The following is a 13,720-nucleotide window of genomic DNA, read 5'->3' on the forward strand; positions in this document are numbered from 1 at the left end:
GAAAGGAACAGAGTGAGTGAGTCACAGGGGGGAAATTAAGGCAAAACATGGGAAGCAATAGCAAAAAAAGCAGCAAATCTATACCAAGTTGTAATGGTTGGCTTTAAATGTGCATGCATCACTGCACATTTAAAGACCATCACTTGTCACCCTTCTCTTGCCCCTTCTGTCGCTGCTGCCACCCACCGTGCATCCACCGCCTGTTGCAGATTATAAATTCCTTGCTAGCAGGAACCTGTATGCATGCCTATGAAACTCTGTTACGGCTCTATATACACGGATGACACTTTTTGTTTCAAGTAGTTACATCTACGCAGAAAAGCAGTGGACCAACAGCGCAAGCCAAGAGCGCAGGCTCTGCACTGAGGAGTGCAACATCAAGTTCATGTCGAAGACTGAGCCACATGGCATCTGCCTGTTTGGGGATGGAGCTCCTCATTGTCCCAGATCAAATTTCCACCTGGATACAAAGCTTCTGTCCCATACACACACACACACCGTTTAGCCCTGCTTCCCTTCCAAAAAGACTGAACTGTGTCTAAATCCACATACATGCATTCAGTTGCTTGTTGCTAAGGGTAACTTGACTGCAGCCAATGCCCAAGCAGTTATGCCCGTGTTTCACTACAGAACACCGCCAAGCTCCACCTTTCTGTTTCTCTCCCAACTTTAAAGGCACACCTGCACCCCTCACCGGCCCCCCATCCCACCTATCCACTGGACCCTCTACTGGTCAGGATGCAATCCACCCTGGCTCATCCTCCCGGCCTTACTCCTTCGTCTCCCAGTCACCCATCCTTTTAGGAAGACATGGAAATGCCGGATTCCTAATTCGACCTCCACCCATGAAGCCGGAAAGTGCTTTCGCCAGCTCTGCTGCTTGCCCAGAAGGAGCAGCAACTTGGGCACCTCAGAGGCTGCCGCGCTCCTGACCCACCCCCCCTTGCCTAAATGCCCAGTGTAGTGTTCTCCGACGGGCAGTAGCTATCCCGAGTCTCAGGCAGAGGTCTCTCCCCGGACTGCTACCCGAGATCCTTTGGGGTGGGGAATGGGGCTGTCTGGGACTGAACCTGGATCCTCCCCATGCAGAGCATGTGCTCTCTCTGCTGTTGCTACCACGGAGCGGTGGCCACCAAGCAGCGGCAACGTGGCGAGATCCTTGCGCTCTCTCAGGAGCGCACACGCCAGGCACGGCTCCCCAACACATCCGGGCGGGCACCACCCCGCCAACCAGGATGGCACCGCAAACCGTCCACCCGCACTCATATTGCCAATCCCTGATCGATTAGCTCTGCCCGTTGCGTAATTATGCCTTCTCTGCTGCTGCCGCCCGCCCGCCCGCCCGCGGGTCAAGACAGAGGGAGAGAAGGTCTGCAAAGGGCGAACGAGGCAGCGGTGGGGAAACTCACATCGTCCCACTTGACGAAAGGGGAGCCCTTCTTGAGGTTGGCAGAGACGCGGACCGGCTGGAGCTGGAGAGCGTGGACCCCTGGCTGTGCCCCAGCCATTGGCGGCAGCACATCGAGGCTTCGTTCTTCCCACAGGAGAAAGAGGCAGTCGGGGCAGGCGGCAGCCGGCAAAGGCAAGAGCCTGCCGGGCTAGCTGGCTGGCGCCGGTGCGGAAGGAAAAGAGCAGCTGCTGCTGCTGCAAAGCGCTGTTGGTGAGACAGGGCGAGCCGCACGCGTGCCTACATCAAGGAGCTGGCGCAGCCGCCACCAACCATTCCGCGGCACATCCTATATAGTCACACACACGCAGAGAGGCGCTCCCCGCCGCTCATGCAAATGCCGCTGCCGCCCTCTTCTTCCTTTCGCGGCTGACTCGCTCGTCCCCCAACTTTCCGCGGCGCACAAGGTGCTGGCGAGCGAGGCAGGAGAGCAGCGCCACCTGCTGGGCCAAGGCTCACTCGCCGCCGGGCAGACACCCACCCCGAACAAGACAAGCGTCTTCTTAAAGGGCACGCGTTTCCTTAAACAAGTCCTGGGTAACTAGCGGTCCACTTAAAGAAAAGCCCCAGCTTTGCTCAAAGTCAACCCCTTCCCCCATCCTGCATGACTTGCCCTCTGTCAACCAGCCCAAGATAGGCCAGTGTGCCTGAGCTGCGGGGCTCAAGATCTCCCCCGCTCCCGTAGCAGTGCATTTTGCCATGCCAGATGCCACCCTCCCCTTAAAATGAGTCGCTGCATCGCCTCCAGCACTCCCCGAATCTGGAACTCTAGGGCGACACAACCACCTCCTGAAGAAGCAAGGGTGTTTAGTTCCCCCCCTCCTCCCATTCACCCAGGTAGCTCGTTTTCAGGTTGATCACATAACGATCTATGCAGCAGTGGTCATTAGGCGCATAGGCAGTCATCTCCTCCATGTTCCAGACTCTGGACCAACTATTTATCTCTGTCCAACTCTCAGATTCTACACAGTGAACAGTTCTTCCAGACAATTAAATGTGGTCTCTGTGTGTGCTAGGGATGCATGCTAAAACCAAATGGTTCCTTTTCTAGGGTGGTTGAGAGGAGGGAGCAAAACAATGTATGTATTTTATCATATTTATATACCAGCTGATATATTTATCTCTAGGCAGTGATTGCACTGATAGATAAGATATAAAACTGGAAATGCATTCTACTTTTGCCTCTGCCTTTTGAGCTCAAAGGTGTATCCAGAAATTTAAGTTGGGGGGTGGGAGTGGAAACATAACATAAGATCATAAGATCCTGCTGGATCAAGTCCAAGGCCTATCTAGTCCAGCATCCTGTTTCACACAGATGCCCACCAAATGCCTCTGGGAAGCCCACAGACAAGAACTGAAGGCATACCCTCTCTCCTGCTGTTGACAAAGGGGAGACATGATAAAGGTCTATGAAATTAAGCATGGAATGAAAAGAGACCTTTTTCTTCTTCTCTCATAACATTAGAACCAGGGGTCATCCCATGAAACTGATTACCAGGAAGTTTAGGGACAATAAAAGGAAGTACTTTTTCTCTGTTTGTACAAGGTCTGATTTCTTAAGTCAGTTGAAGTAGCTCAAAGCACAAGTGACACAAAGATGGACTGTAATTCCCTTCATTGCCTTCAAATGGTACATCATGCAGTGCTAGTGGAGAAGCACAGATCAATGTTGCACATCATTAGCAAAGCAGCCACATACACTTGAACCAAAAACGAAAATCCATGACTTGCCTTCTAGAGAGCAGCAGCATTCATTCTAAACTGGTTCACAAAGGGAAAAGATTGCTTTGTCTCAGCGCCATATCATAATGCATTTGTGTAACAGTGTAAGGAGGAAACAAGGATGTTCAAAGCACTCCTGTTATTTCTTCCATATAATAGCTACAATGTTTTATTTTGTTAAGTCGATTTGCATCTCATTTTTCATCCCAATTTCCCAGCTTTAAGGCCTGTAGCACCTGCACCTTCCACCCCACCTCACCCATGATTAGCTCAGTCCTCTAGGGGTTAGGTTGCAAGCCATTTGTCTTCCTCACAGTCCTGCTTCTTTGGCTCCAAGTGGTCTACCTTTTTAAGAGAAACAGAAATGCCGAATTCCCACTCCATCTCTACGCATGCAGCTTTATGCATGTCTACATAAGTTATCCCAATGCATTTTCCAATGCATATGCAGTGCTCTGTGCTATGCAAACAAATGGATCACAGAACAGATCAATCCAGAATTTTCACTCAAGGCACAAATGACCAGGCTCAAACTATCATACTTCGGACACATTATGCAAAGACCCAGCTCCCTTGAGAAGTCCATTGAGAAACTGAAGGAAAGAGAAGAAGAGGACATCCAGCAGCAAGGTGGATGGACTTGATTACGACAGCAATGAATGCACCACTGAGAGACCTTAAAGGCCAAGTTGAAGACAGATCATCCTGGAGAGAATCTATCTATGTTGTTGCTGAGTCGACACTGAATAGACAGCACTTAATCAATCAATCAATGTTGTGCTCTATTCAAACTTTCAAGCTTAAAAGACAAGTGCTTCTTAATCTTGACGCTTTTGTCAATGTCTAGCAAAAGCATTTGCATGCAAACCAGAGATTTTGCTCTAGAAAATCAAGAGGGGGGAAGAGGCTAACAATCAGTAACTTAGCTAAGTTGTTGCCATTTTTATTTGTCTCTGAGAACACTTGTCATATTCTCTCTATGTCCAAGCTGAAGTGTTTTTGAAAGACCTTGCTATATTGAGATATTCTTGAGGTAAAACCAGACATAATTCAATTTGACATTGTCCTTTACATTGTTTATAAGATTAGAGGCAAGACTAAATGTAGAACAAACTTAACAGCAGTGAGAGGTTAACATAATTGACAACAAGCTGAGTTCAGCAATGACTGAAGGCACTACACACTAGATCCTCCCACAATCCCTTTGATGAGCTTATTGTTGTGTTTGCTTACAAATAGGCCTGAACTTTTGCTGCAGGCCAGTCTTGAATCACCCATGCCCATTAGCATTAACGTTGCTAACAAAACTATTAATGAACTAATACAGAAACCTTGTATTACGTACTTCAGTGAGGATAATATCTGAAAATGTTATAAAAAGTCTTTAAGTACTTTTTGCCATTGCCAAGAATTGTATATACACTTTTCAACATTTCATCCCATTGCCTTGTTTATTCATCACTAGCAAAATCCCTGTCCACATCTGTAGGAACAGGATGCAGGATCCTGTCTTACAAGGATGTAGGAAAAGACGCATCTGTGCACTGCACACACCAGTTTAGCCTTCCTGCAACCAAATTCACAAGGACAGTGCTTTAAAGTTCACCTGCACAAGTGAACATGCCAGTATTCTTAAAATGTCCCATGAAGGTCCATTGCAGGGTACCTGTATGATATTTAAGAGCCACATACTTGTAAGCCTTTCAGCTGCACATGTGCACTGCAGGACAGATCCACAGAAATGCACCTCCCATAGTACCGTCTACATGTAGGGCAGGCCTTGACAAATTTTCTTTGGCTGTAGGAGCAAACAATGGACACTGGACAAAATTACCACACTTAGTGACATACATTGTAGAGAGGGAGGGGAAATGGGCGTCTCCTCTTTCCTCATATAAGTAACCTTCTAACAACAGAAAAAGGATTGCCTGGGACAAATATTTCATTCAGTACTGTCTCTAAATTAGTCTAGGCACCACGGTTCAATTTCTAGACATCATGGCTACCTGGTACCTGGGATTCCTCAAGTCCTGGTTTAGGGCAGATTGCATATACAAGTAGTGGTTAAAACAAACAACTGCGCTCAGCACCCTTCTGGGATGAGAGCTAAACTATTTTAGTGCCCCTAGTTTCCCCTCTTTCCTTTTCCCCTGCATCCCTAGTCTTCCCAATTGCAGCCCATAAATCGATGGGAGCTATTGATACATAACCAAACCCATTACCATACATGCCTACCATGGCTTCCATTTCTTGCAGGTTGACATGGGGGGAAAAGGATCCTAACACTAGTTTAGGTCAGCCATTTTTCTCCTCGAGCAGCTAGGAAATCCTACATCACTGGGTCTCATCCCACCAACTCTATGTATACAGTTACATGACATGAAGGGAAGACAGATGTCTAGAAAATTGTGGTTGGGGTCCAAAGTGAATAAAAGCAACTTGCTCTCTCCGTGCTCAAACTCTGGACCACACATTGCAACAGATTGGTGTGGCCAGAAATGCCCTCCAAAGGCACAAAATAAGCTGATACAATTAATTGTCACATGATACTACAGCAGCCAGTATCTAGAGGGCTTTAAACAACAATGCTCTGACAGTTTTATTAAGCTTATGTGTACTATCCATTATGGCTTATTATAACCTCAGTGCATCATATCTTTCACGTACTCAGCATCTGTCTGCAAGGCATGTACATGTTCAAGGAAGGAGTTCCATGCATGGGTGAATGGGTAAAGTCATGATAGAGAACAAGAGACATTCAGGAAGATCAGAAAAAGAGTTGGATGTGCGAAAGTCAGAGACAGGAATCAAACAGGAAACAAGGGATAAAAGTTAGGGTACACACTGTCATGGGGAGTTTTAAGACAAGGCATTTGTTCTGGATATATAAGGAGAATGAAAGCCAATGAAGCAATCTACGGAGCAAATGTCAGAGCCTGAGCAATGGGATAAATACAACTGTAAATCCATAACAGCCTTACTCAGCAGTATGAATCATTATCACCAGAACTGATCAGTGTCTTCACGTTGGCTGCTTTAAATCAATCTCTCTCTCTCTCTCTCTCTCTCTCTCTCTCTCTCTCTCTCTCTGCAGGATGCACATTTACCCAACATTTTATTTATAAGCTGTTTCCTGTCTGAAAGAAGCAGAATTCGTATTAATCACCTGCACCTAAAGTCAACACATTGTATGCAGATCACAGCTATAAGGCTGTGTATTTTCACTCATCTTATCCAAGCTCCTATTCGTGCTTTCCTATCTGCTGAAGTAAAATGCTGTTGGATCCAAAAAATAGATTATTATTAACAGCAACACTTTGTGGTGGCTTCAAAAAATGTGCACATCATAATGGCTGAGTTCATATCTATTGCCTGTGGAGCAAACTTTCTCTTCCTTGTCACTGTATCCTCCCGACAATGCCCCTCCTTGCTTTCCCCACTGGTTTCCAGAAGCTGGCATTGTTTTGTTTTTAATGTTATGAAAAATTTAACAAGCATATAAAATGAACATTAACAATGCCATGAGTTAGCACGAAAACTCAAGTCACCTTCTTGGATGCTTTTGCTTTTTATTTGGGAGCTCTTTAAAAGCTCATTTCTTAAAGTATATTTTAATTTGCAGTATCTAATCACTGAAAGGCTATCACTTCATCTTCCTTATTCATGATTATTCCTAAATAATAGCTGAACATGAAAAACTCACCCCCAAATTTAGCTCCACATCTTTGAATAGCTTATCTGGAGATTTCCATGTGTCATCCTTGAAGGCACCCTTCAACCTGGTGCTAAGTTGACACAGGGATATCTTCTCCCTTTGCAATACAACATTAATGAATTCCCAGACAAGTATAGTAACTACTGCTTGTTATAATGACAACACTAACTTCATTAGCCAGCAATGCAAAGTTTAAATAATACCAGTCTACATAGGGTGCCCTGAAGACTGCTGCCAAATTGATATTGGGAAGATGTTGCTGGCAACCGAGTTAGGATTCTTTATTTTTGTCTCCAGTAACAGCAGGGAGAGTTACTGCTTGTTGAGCCTGGTGAATTGGTAGCTATACCCTAGTGTTTAAACTTCATATTCTTATTCTGACATTTACTTCCTCCTCAAGTCCAGAGAAAGCTATTGTGTACTTCTGGGATGTTTGATAAGAACAAACATCCAGATTTTAATCTCAAGGTAACATATCTATGAAATGAAATCTGTACTGGCTGCATTTCTCCAAATCACTGGACATAAATGAGTATTGGACCTATAGCACTTGGTGTCGTGCCCCCCCCCCACCACTTATTACTTCATAGCGAGATTTTGAACAAGCCCCTCTTCATAACAAAGTGTTTAACTTTACACCGAGTAACTACTTCACAACTGGGATCCATTCCCAATTGCATCAATAGCCAGACTACTAGAATATATGCAGAATACCTCCATTAGTCTTGTCAATACATTTAATTATAACTGCAACCATCATATTAAGAAAACTTAGCTGTGGTCAGCAACTAGCGATGAAGCTAACTGTTTGGCAAGATCTAATAAAAATGAAGTCCCATTTGCCATGGTGAGATTTGCAGCTTCAGTTTAACAGCATGGCACATCAAATTGATTTTATTTCCATCTACCCAATGAGTTTCTGAAGTGAGCATTACAATCTCCTTGCCAGAAGCATTGCCTAGTGCCTTTACTGAGCAAGCTCTGTGCTTCTCCAGCTATTGAGAAAGGGCTCATTAATCAACAAATGGTATTTACAATACATATTCTTGCACACGGCACCCACTTGCACTTGAGTTCATCGGGGACTTTTACACACAGCAGGCTTTACCACGGGTTTACTGGGAGGCTTTACTGCAAACTCAAAGTTGTGCCAAAAAACTGATGCAAATAGTGAACTTTTTGACCCTGGATAAAAGTCGGGCTACACTCTTAACGGGCAGTGAAAAACCTGCATGATGTGTGAACTGCCCTTCAATAACTCACAGGGAGTTATAACTTCCAGAGGAGATGCAAGTTTAAGGGTTTTTAAAGCCCCATGTGAAAAACTTCCAGGCAGAGCTAGGAATCCTTCTGAGATTCTCATTTGATTTTCCTCCCAGACGCTACTAGAGTCACCTGAATTTGTTTCTGAAGTTGAATCAATACTTTTTTCCTCCATTGTTCCAATTTTTATTTCCAAATTTTGTAGAAAGCACTGTGCCTTCCCCCCACTTCACTTTATACAACTCCTTCCAAGTGTCTCAGCCAACAGCATGCTTCCCATCCTGCCCAAGAATAAGAGCATCTGCTCATCTGAAGTTGCCAGAGCCACTTACAGGGCTCATTTGATGACTAATTAAATGCCTAATTCTCTTCTTTGGAGATTTCAAGATTGCCAATTGCCCATCAAAACTCCTTGCACTGCAATGAGGGCAGCTTGTTATTGAAGCAACTCTCACAACTGCCCAAAAGCAGGCTAAGGGAGCCTAGTCCGCTTTGGGGCGATCGTGTGCTGCAACGGGAGCTGCACAGCACCCGGCACCTAGCCTCCATAAATACCCCTCATCTTTGATGATGTTAATGGAGCGAGCACTCTGTTAACTTCATCTTTTTGCTCGTGTGTTGCCGCGGCATGTGGCGACACACAAGTAGACCCCTGACCTGGAGGCTGCAAGCAGCCTCCTGGACTCTGGGGTCTCTCCAGGATGCCCCGTGCGCTTTAGCGGGGCATCCTGGAACTTTCGGGGACCACATGGCCCCCGATCCCCACAGCCCCCACCGGCTCCATGACAGAGCTGGCAGTCATGTGGGTGGCCGATCCAGCCACCCAGGGCTGCATTTGGATCATCTGCAGGGAGAAGGGGCTTCCCACAGGAGGACAAGCCATCATGGATCACAGATTACCTTCTGCCTGCTGGAAGTTATGCTTCCACAAGGTCCTCAAACCCAGATCCAGAAGACAGTCATTGCCTGGACTCTGTGCACAGCTGAGATCAAGATAGATGCAGACTTGTCTTTCCACAATACCAAAAGCCAGCTCATTTCAATTCAGTGCATGGTTTCTTGGCTATGTCAAAGTCTTAAAATTGCATGACAAGAGGCATAAAAGGGTAGTGGTATTGTGTTCAAAGTGTGATCTGGATGCTTCTAATTTAAATCTCAGCTTGGCTATGAAATCAAGTGGCCTTAGGCTAGGGTTGGCAATAGACTGGCGCTATTCTTGAAGGCTTTGTTATTTCCCCCCAGTATTGTTCAAATTACCAGGCCATTGAAATATCGATGGCCTGGTAAATATTAGCTATCAGGCTAATATTAGCTATCAGGCTAATATTAATATATAATATAATATTATATATTTACCTATTATGATAGGTAAATATTACCTATCAGGCCATTAAAATATCCAGCAATTGCCTATAACTGTCACCTGGAGATTTTGGTGTTATCAGCCTTCCAGGATTGACCTACCTTCAGCAAGCCACTATCTCTCAACTTGGGTTTGCTTCCTTCTTTCATCTGTCCTCTCAGAAACGTACACTCTTTTCCTTCCTCTGCCCCATTTTACCCTATCAATCCTGCAATGTAGATTACCCCGATAGATGGGGACCAATAGCAAGTTTCATGGCTGAACACAAATTTGAACCTGTGTCTCCCTGATCAACCATTACACCGCACTGGCTGTCATGGGCAGATGTCTATCCCTTAAGGGATAATACTACCTTAAACAGCAGTGCAGAGCTACAGGTCAGATTTCATTTACTGCAAACTTCAACCATAAATCTACACATCACCACTTCAGGATCACCTTAAGTGACGTGGCAATGGCTCACATTCTATCTTTGACAGTTTACACCAAGTGTAAAAAGCATATTGGCTTCCACCACGCCAAGCGTTAATGCATTCCAGATTTAGATCAATAAAGCCAAATGTGGCTGAAATTGGGGGTTTTTCAGTCTCTCTGCAGCACAAAGTGCTCTAGCATCGTGAGTTAAATTACACAATCTGCTCTTTTCTTAAACAGTTTCAGATCATTCTCACAACTTGAAGAACACACTTGAAGGATGTGCAGATTTTTCCGTTCAGTCTGGCCATTTGCTTGGGGATAACCAAGTGCAATTGTGATAGCTCGGATAAGGCCACAAACTCAGGTGATATTAATGTAGACCTATTGTTTGAGAAAACCATGTCAGGCAACCCATGGGCTGCAATTAAATGACACAGTGCTGTGATTTGTCACAGTAGATGTTTGTGAAGGAACTAAGACTGTTTCAAGCCAGTCTGAGGAAGAATCTAACACAATCAGCAAGTTCTTCCCCTGAAATGGTTCTATAAAGTCAATATGGCTTCTCAACCAAGGCTGCTTAGTTGCTTTCCCAGGGAAAAGTAGGTGCTCGTGGGTGTCCGCAGGAATTTTTTCCAGGGCAGGGGCAAAGACTGGATTCTTATATCTAATTACCAGTGAGTATTCCCCATTGAATTCAATGGGATTGGCTCAATCCAGGAGGAGCACCTACCCCCTCTTGCCCACCCCCACTCATCTTCCCCCCATCCCCGGACACCTATGTAGGGGCCCTTGATGGGTTATACCAAGTAGCCTGGCATATGCTGCACTCATTGACAGCATTGTCAATGTTGGAGTCAATTTTGGTGATGAAGGTGGGACCTTCTTAGAGTTGAAGACCCAGCAGGGTGTGAATCCTTTTCAAAGTGCTACTGGTTAAGCAGCTTGAAATATTTTATTCAGCAGATTTGTATATTGCCCCAAATCCCCATCTCTAGACGATTTACAATAAAACAACACCACAGATTAAAAACCAAGTTTAGATATTAAAGCATAAAAACCATGACAGATTATATAAGTCTAATTAAAAGCCTGGGTTAATAAATGCGTCTTAACAGCCCTTTGAAAAGCTGTCAGAAATAAGCCACAATTGGAAACCCAAGAAGATTCTGTGCTAAAATGGCTGCTCTTGGACATCCTGAAAAGATTGTTAGTCAGCCTGTTTCCTGGGACTCATATTATATGCAGAGATGGTTTCCTTCTACCCTGAGTTAGATAATGCTGAACTAGTGTGCTGTCCTTTGGACTGCCTGTAGCACCCAGGCATTTGCGATAGTAAGAGCACTCACTGCTCCTGCTTCACCAAAGACTAAAACATTTGATGAACTTGTGGAATTAGTACCGAGGATTCATCAGTCACTGTACAGAGATTTAAATTTCACAAATGAGTTTAACATCCTGGAGAAGACATTGTTGCTTCTATCACAGAGCTGAGTCCAGAGGTGCTCTTACTCCTGGACTTTGGGGCCAAAGTCAAAGGTCTCCACAGCCCCAGGGGGCCCCCTAATCCTCTTTAGTCTGACCGAGATGGTGTGGTCGCCCGGCTGAGCATGATGATGCTTAATTTGTAGGGGAGGGGGACCTCCAAAGGCCTCTAGGTCCAGGCTCCAAAATTACCTAGGTGCACCTCTGGCTGTGCCATCTCTCTCAACACTGCTTAAAAGTTATGCAGAGGGATCACCTTGTCTGGGTGGGTTTATGATGAAGCACTCCAACAAATCTTCCTGTCTTAGACAAATTTGACATTTGCAATGGCTCAAGAAAAGGCATTAGTCAACGAAGTGGCATCACTACAGCTCATAGAAATCAGGGGGCAGCAACTAATGTTAAGCCTATTCATTCCAAACAGGCTGAAAATTCTGAACACAGGATCAGCAGCACACCGGAAATGCACTTTCCACAATTCCTGCAGATCGGTCCAGGTGTACCAATCTCCGCTCAGACTGCAGAGGGTTGCATCAGCACTGTGTGTGCAGATTCAGGGATGTGGAATGCATGTTTTACAATAAGAAGGCCACATTGAGCAAGTTCCTTTTCAAAGTCTATTAGTATGAAGCCAAGGAACTGTAACACGGATTCACACCACCTACACAGGAACATAGGAAGCTGCCATAAACTGAGTCAGACCATTGGTCTATCTAGCTCAGTCTTGTCTCCATAGACTGGCAGCAGCTTCTCCAGGGTAGCAGGGTGTTCTTCCCAGAGTGTCTCCATCCCCTGAGGGGAATATCTTACAGTGCTTACTCTTCTAGTCTCCCATTCATATGCAACCAGGGTGGACCCTGCTTAGCTTAAGGGGCAGAAGCATAGGGAGGCTGGTGGTGGCCCATGTGCGGCCACCAGTGTGCCCCCCACCCCCGCCCCCACCCCCGCCCCCACCCCCGCCCCCGCATCTGACATCAGATGTGGGGATGTGGTCTCCCTCCCAAACGGGGTCGCATGGCCCTGTTTGGAAGGGAGATCGGCCCGTGCTGCATTGGGGAGTGCAGCCCAGAGCGACTCTCCCTGCCTTAAGGCCGATCTCACTCCTAAATGGGGCCATGTGGCCCCGTTTGGGAGGGAGATCACTCAGCCCCACAGCATTGATAGCGAGACTTTAAGGCAGGGCGAGTCACTCCGGCCACACTTCAGCTCCAAATGGAGCCACGCGGCCCCATTTGGGACCGAAATAACGTCCCCCATGTCTGACGTCAGATGCAGGGGGCATGTCTGGGGCTGCACTTGTGGCCCCTGACTGGTGGCGGCCCAGGTTCTTTGAAACCATTCGCCCAATGGTGGCGCTGCCCCTGTTAAGGGAAAAAATCATGCTTGCTACTACAAGACCAGCTCTCTTCCTCTAACCTAGCTTCACATTAATTTGAGCTTCAAGGTTATTCAAGACTTCAGTCCACTTCTGGCTCCTATTGGAGCCAATTGTCCACTTGGAGCTATCAGAGTTTCTGCTACTCCAGCCTGTCTTGTTGCACCATCACAGCTGTCCCATCTATTCAGTGGGTTCCAGCCATGGGTGATTATTATTTTTTCTCCCCAGAGGCTCTCTTCTTTGTACACCATTCAATCAGCAGTATTCCCCTTCTCCAACACAACAGCTCACCTCTCTGGGGCTTTGAGTTTTATTATTAGTACTTGCGCTTGGATTTTCCACATAGTCCAAAATACAACTGCAATTGCAGACTCTGATACCAATTCCTGACTTAATGAGGCCTCCCCTATTAGCATATCACATTTTGTTAAGGAAGTGCAGATTTTCAACTTCTCCAAATAGGACACGAAAGCAAGAAAGCTAATTAAGAGTAGCTTCAGGCAGTGTCTTATAGCTTCCAAACAAGCTAAGCATGTGTGCACATGCGCAGTTCAATACTTGACCTATTTACAAACCTTAGAATCCCAACTTAGTCTAGTTCACTTTCCCATCATATCCAGCTAATGGCCTTCAGTGCACCCAGACTTCTGCTTGCATCAAGTTTCAGCAAATCGGCAGTAAGGTCCACTAAGAGCCCTGTGCTACCACCAAGCATGCCTAGAATTCTGGGCACGCCATTTACTATCAGACAGTCATCTCCACTCATGAAAAGAGGCACCAAAGCCATGGCTCTAGCATGAAGAGATCAACTGTCCCTATTCTATTAAGGATAGTCTCTTGTGGCTATGGCTGGTGTTATTTGCATACATGCACTTGTGTTTTGGTTTAGATCTTTGGGACAGGGAACCAAGGATTGTGGTTTCCTTTGTATGT

General features: G+C 45.8%; 1 protein-coding gene across 11 annotated transcripts in view; it reads right to left on the reverse strand.

Moving 5' to 3' along the window:
• The window catches only part of PLCB1 (phospholipase C beta 1), an 807,198-nt gene that overhangs the window by 748,384 nt on the left and 45,094 nt on the right, over positions 1 to 13,720 (reverse strand). Inside the window, exon 1 of one of the 11 annotated variants that reach the window (XR_008313428.1) lies at positions 1,410 to 1,841. The exons of 3 other annotated variants lie outside the window; for them this stretch is intronic. Coding sequence is in view for 7 of the 8 variants with exons in the window: in XM_053284737.1 (XP_053140712.1) it covers positions 1,410 to 1,508 (99 nt within the window). In the remaining variant the exon portion in view is untranslated. Of the gene's footprint in view, positions 1 to 1,409; positions 1,843 to 13,720 lie in introns of those variants that run through there. 7 more of the 11 variants (XM_053284737.1, XM_053284738.1, XM_053284739.1 and 4 more) reach the window with 7 other exon arrangements.

The sequence above is a fragment of the Hemicordylus capensis genome, chromosome 1 (assembly GCF_027244095.1).
Source record: "Hemicordylus capensis ecotype Gifberg chromosome 1, rHemCap1.1.pri, whole genome shotgun sequence".
Lineage (NCBI taxonomy): Eukaryota > Metazoa > Chordata > Lepidosauria > Squamata > Cordylidae > Hemicordylus > Hemicordylus capensis.